Source organism: Phlebotomus papatasi, chromosome 2, assembly GCF_024763615.1.
Source record: "Phlebotomus papatasi isolate M1 chromosome 2, Ppap_2.1, whole genome shotgun sequence".
Taxonomy (NCBI): domain Eukaryota; kingdom Metazoa; phylum Arthropoda; class Insecta; order Diptera; family Psychodidae; genus Phlebotomus; species Phlebotomus papatasi.
This window is the reverse complement of record NC_077223.1, coordinates 73401357-73407300: the sequence shown is the minus strand read 5'-3', so window position 1 is coordinate 73407300 and position 5944 is coordinate 73401357. Positions and strand designations below refer to the sequence as shown.

General features: G+C 31.8%; 1 protein-coding gene across 1 annotated transcript; it reads left to right on the top strand.

Moving 5' to 3' along the window:
• The first annotated feature begins 3658 nt into the window (after positions 1 to 3658).
• Positions 3659 to 4443, top strand: LOC129804380 (uncharacterized). Its single transcript, XM_055851635.1, has 2 exons — positions 3659 to 4054; positions 4121 to 4443. The coding sequence occupies exons 1-2, from the start codon at positions 3837 to 3839 to the stop codon at positions 4224 to 4226; spliced, it is 324 nt and encodes a 107-aa protein (XP_055707610.1). The 5' UTR covers positions 3659 to 3836; the 3' UTR covers positions 4227 to 4443.
• The last annotated feature ends 1501 nt before the right edge of the window (positions 4444 to 5944 follow it).

The following is a 5944-nucleotide window of genomic DNA, read 5'->3' as shown; positions in this document are numbered from 1 at the left end:
ATGTGGATGTTCTTCCACGCTCCTGGAGTTGTTGAGCATAGGCAGTGTATTGGGTGCATTTTTATTAAGTTTTATTCCGTGTGAAAATGTCTCTTTCTGAAAATTCAGTTGTATTGCAATGGGCGGGACTCGAATTCACAACTGTGAGAGTCGACTCAGAGATCTCATCCGCCCAAAACCAACTGTCTTGCCTATTGCGCCACTGAGATCCCCATAATCAGACTTGAAACATGTCAACTAACTATTTTCGAATTTAACTGCCGTCCGAATTAAAAAGTAGCCCGATCTTAAAAGAACCGAATTAGCGAGAGTCTTTTGTAATACAAATATCTCAATAAGATCAGTTGCAAGATCTTAAATTTCCGTTTCAGTTTTTTTTTTTGTTAAATTAGGGCAGCTGCACAAAATTTCGGCATAGTTGCATATAAGCGCCAAAGTCTTAGGGAGTATACACATTAGAACCAATTTTCGTCAAAAATTACATTTTTGACAGAATTTTAACATTTCCATCTACATCACTACGGGAATTTTCTTAAAAAGCATTTTTTGATGAAAATTGCTACCAATGTGTAGAGATCTTTAAGTTCTAATTGTAATATTATATTTTTAATATAAATTGTTTTTTCTTGCTTTCTTTAAGGAGCATTACTTGGAGTCTTCTAACTAGTTTATCGTCTTTGTTTTCTCCAAAATCATACGTAATACATTTTAAAATGAATAAAAATATAGACATTAGCTTTGGATCACCTTGTTTCTTATTAGTTCCTTGGCTTTCCCGAATTCTTCATAAGATTTTTTTACATCACCTCGTTCGTAGAAGTGACATATTTTGTTATTTTTTGCATTTTTATAATATCTAGATTATGAAAAAGCTAAAAATTCATCGAAATTTGAGAACCAAAGAAGTGGCCGGAATTGCAAGCTGGCCGAAATTTGATATAATTACCCAATCTTTAATTCTGAAGCCTTGAATATTTCGAAAAGTTTAAATAATGTTACATTTCTTATTAAATATTTTGAATAGTGATTTGTAATTTTATTGATACTCGTATTAGAGGCATCGCACAATTATTGGAAAAATATCTTAATTTGAAAGGTTTTAGATATTTGAAGCCAAACCTTAAAAACTACAGTAGAGTCTCTCAAATTCGAACGCTTTGGGGGGTATTTTTGACATTTATTTTTGATACAAATAGCACAGAAATATGATTTTTAAGCATTCACAAGACGAATTTCTTAAAAATAACCTAACAATTGACATTTTAAATCCAACCGGCGCGCGGCATTCGAATTTGAGAGATTTCGATTTGAGAGACTCTACTGTAGAAGAGATTATTTTTTTAGAAGAATCTCTAATTCTGGAAACTTAATATGTTTTCAATAATGCCCTAGACACACTTACGACTTAAGCCGAGAGACAGTGGAAAATGATGGAAATGTAGTTTAACCATTATTTCTAATATGATTACGCTCAAGTCTGTCAAGGCCCTAAGCTTCATGTTGAATTTTGTCAATTCTGTTAAAATTTTGTAATAGAACGCAATAGAAATAATTTAGTTAACTTTCATTGTATTTCAAAATTCTTTCACTTTGTGTTTAATTTCCATTTCGATTGACATCGAATATGAATTCTTAAATTAAGAAAAGATGTTAATTATTCCAAATGTTTTTTTTTGGTTAACCGATTTTCCGATAGTTTTCGGTTTTATATGTCATCACTCACACCCATAAAAGATTTACAGTAGTCTTCCAAATTCAAATTTTTAGAGTAACGTATTTCTTTTTAATTTTTTACATTATAATGTGTGTAAATATACAGGAAAGTAGAGAAATATCGTTCTTAATCAAGCTCAACACGATTTTTTTTTAAACATAACCTCTTCATATGACATTTTTTTAAATTCAGTGTCATTCAAATTCGAGAGATCCAGATTTGAGAAACTCAACCCTATACTTCAATTTTAATGATTTTACATTTTCTTGTATTTATGTCAAATGAATAAATACTAATAAAATATTTACAATTTGAAGGAAAACACGCAAATTTAGAGCTGCAAATTTTAATATTTTTTGGTAAAAAAAAGTGTGACAAATTGTACTAGAGTTTATTGAACGTAAGATAAATTGATGAAATTCACTGATACTGGTAACTTTTTCCTCAGTATTAGCGCGTTTTTACACAATAGGCACTGAAACTGTTCTTAATTTTCAAGTTTTAAAAAAGTTCGTTGCAGTTGAATAAATTGACTAAAATTGTCTTAGATTCTCAGAAGATGTATTCCTTCTTGAGTTAAGATTTTTTTCACAAATTTTCTATCAAATGTCCATCATATGAATAGACCACTAAAAGTGGAAGATCTCTTACAATGAATTTATCTGATTTATTCTTTTAGTATGCTTTTGAGAAGTTTAAATATAATGCTAAAGCTGTAACATCTCCAACAAGAATGGGCGACAAAAATACTACGAAAAGCTCGCAAAAAATTACCTGTGTTTAAATTATTTCACTTAGTTAATTTTTAGCATGCATTCTATTCTGCCAATTAGTACAATTAAATTTTACAACCAATTTTTTGTACATGGGAACAGAAATAATACTTTGCGAGAGGTTCTTCTAGAAAAAGAATTCTACAAATTAGTAGATATTTTATTACGAACCTTGTCCCATTAATTAATTCCGAATTTATGGCAAAATTTTTGGTATTTATACCGATATTTCTAAAATTAGTTATTTTGATTATACTTTATGGTATTTTTTTGGATATCAAAGAATGAATCATTGGTAAGATTGAACCTTCCCCAAATTACGTATATTTTTGGTGCTAAATCCCCTGTGAAAATACCCCAAATTATCGATCAATCGAGAAACGAGACTATCGAACGATGCCGTCATACCTTTTGTTGATCTTTTGATTCTGATGGCGTAATTCGTGCACTTCGTACGGGGCTAATTCAATGTTTTTACTACCTTTTAATATACCTTCTGTGTACGAATAATATTTTCGGTTTAAAAGCTTTTGTAATGGAAAGTTCAATTGAGATCATCAAATTTATTTTGGGAGGTGATCGAGATCGTCATCATAAGGGTTGATCATGATTTTGCTGAATATGGAGTTTAGGATTGGACTTTCCCAGAAATTCTCACACGATCAATTTAAGCTTTTGTTCTTGTGCTGAAAATGCGCTAATTTTTTAGATTTGTTTGAACAGGGGACAAAATTGAGTGGCGAGTGCAGAAGATCGGAAACTGGTTTTAGCTGGAATAGTGGTAGAAAAATTCTGCCTACGACGAAATATTAGTGAGTAATGCTTATAAATTAAGCAGAGAAGCATGGAATTGTCACCATACGTGTGGCTTGATAGAATTTGCAGGAAGATCGCGGTGAGGAAAGGATTGGCTAAATGAGATCAAGTCACATGTACGATGGATGCTCGATGAATCCTCCAATTCGCTGTAGACCAATCCAATTAGCGACTAAACTATAATCGCCCGAGACACTGCCAGAAGTACCGCGATCTCTCGAATGTCAGGGATTTGTTGTTGGAGTATGTTTTTCATCTCACGCCTCCTCCGTGGATCGCCAGCCTCTTGTGACTTTGTTTGTTCATCCACTTAAGATCACCGGCAAGTTAGTATAAAAGCATTGGAGTTTCTTCCTCGTAGCACATTCAGTCTCTGAGACTATTTCTGATAACAATAAAGTGTGATCTTTGATCATTTCTAAAGAATAAGCTAAAAGTGTGTGATTTTTTTTGGCAAAAATTCTGAGTGAAGAAAAATAATCTTGTGAATTCTAGTTAAAATCCTATACGAAAAATTAAATATTTGTGCAAAAATGAGGAACTTTGTGATATTCCTTTTGGTGATCGTCACTGCCACAACTGTTTGTGCTTTTTACGTGCCAGATGAAAATGTAGCAGACGATCCTGGAATCACTGATATCCAGAATCCAGAAATTGATCCAGAATCTGACATCATCGATGGTGACCAATTGATCCTTGTCCGGAATAAACGGGCGAGATTTGACTCTTTCTACGGTTCATCCATTGATAGGTACTTTAACTAACTCCTCCGTTCTTCCTACGTATAAAGCTAACGATCATCTCTGATCTTTTGCAGTGTCGAGTCTCCTGGTGGTAATCAGCTTTACTATCAGCCACTCTTCCGGTATCGCCAGACCAAGAAGAAGCGCAGACGTCTCTTTGTTCCAAATCTCTGGGGTTAAACTCTTCCATTATGCCTGCCTCCGAGCATCTCTGAGGTTCAAGCAAAATCTGTTTTCTTTGATGAAGATCAATATAACATCAACAGATCATCCAGTATCTAAATGTAGAATTACTATTTTTTATAATGTGATAACATTTTATTCCTAGACTATAAGATACCTATTTATATACCGCAAAAGCACTTGTTAATAAAAACACCGTTATTTTGTATAAAAATCTTAAGATTTTTCTTATTTGGATTCGTGGCTTTCGCAAGTTTTGTTGAACTGATGCATCAGATTTACTCGTCAAAAACGGAATTATTAGTGGTTACTCAAAATCTATTCAATAGAAAAGAAGCTTTTAGTTAGTACAGCTAATTGAAGTGTAAAACCATGACCATTGGTAAAGTGTTTCTTATATTTTCACTTGGAACATTGGCCCAAATTAAACAATTATCGAGAAGCCTAATCACTCACTTTCTCAACAAAATGCATCTGAGTTTTTGGAGGAAGACAAATCTTCATTAAAACAATTTAATTTCATGAAAAGTGTGTAACATTTCTCCTATGTTTTGTATTAGAGTCTAAATGTTAATTTTATAGCTGAAAGTCAACGTGAGACAACAATCTAAATTAAAAAGGGCAATTACGTTAGAATTGATAAATCGAATGAATAAGAAGAGAGAGGACAATTGATAAGTACTAATATTGTATAAATTAGTAAAATAAAGCCATTATTCTCTTGTTCAAAAATAAAATAAGAAGCACTTAGGGTAAGTGTGCCAAATTCCGGTCAGCTTGCAATTTCGGCCATATTTTTTGTTCCTCGAATTTCTATGAATTTTTAATTTTTTGCATACTCTTGAGATTGTACAATGCAAAAAATAACAAAAAATGTCACTTCGACGAGCAAGATGATCTGAAAAAGACATTGAAAGAATTCTGGTAGGGCAAGGAACTATATATGAATGAAGGTGGTCGAAATAGACCACCAATGCTATGTCTACATTTTTGTTCATTTTAAAATATATTAAGAATGATTTTAGAGAAAATAAAGTTGATAAACTGTCTGCAAGGTTCCAAGCAACACTCCTTATAAAAGAGTAACAAAAATATTCAAATTTTATTTAAAATATTACATTTCAAACTTGAGACTTTGTCGCTTGCATGCAACTATGCCGAAATTTGGCACACCTTACCCTATTCCATTGAGTATAGTAAGAAATTAAATTTTTGATCAGTAAAAAGTCAATATCTTAATAAGTAGGATAGAAAGAGCACCTATTGACAATTTATAAGAACTCGTTTCAGGACCTATTGGCACCCTGGGTATGATGTGAAAATGTAGATTAATGATAAATGTCATATTACATACATTTTATTAGATACATGAAACAAATTTTAATATTTTGAAGAAATTGCCAAAAAGTGTACCCTACCGAAGGTTCTTTCGATCCTCCTTAATTGAGAACTTTGAAAGAAGGAAAATAAAGAGTTTTTTATTTTCCCTGTAATCATGGCTTTTACAGATTCACTGATCAAATGTTTCTTTTTTTTAATTAATTGCGTAGTTTTATATACAATTTATTTTTGAATTTCATATCATGAACGAAAAGGAATATTAATTTTTTATAAATTGAAATTCTTCTATATTTCGCACCATATTTTGTAATATTTTCTTTTCCGTAATATTCCATGACAACATTAGTAAAATTATAAATAAATTGAATAAATTA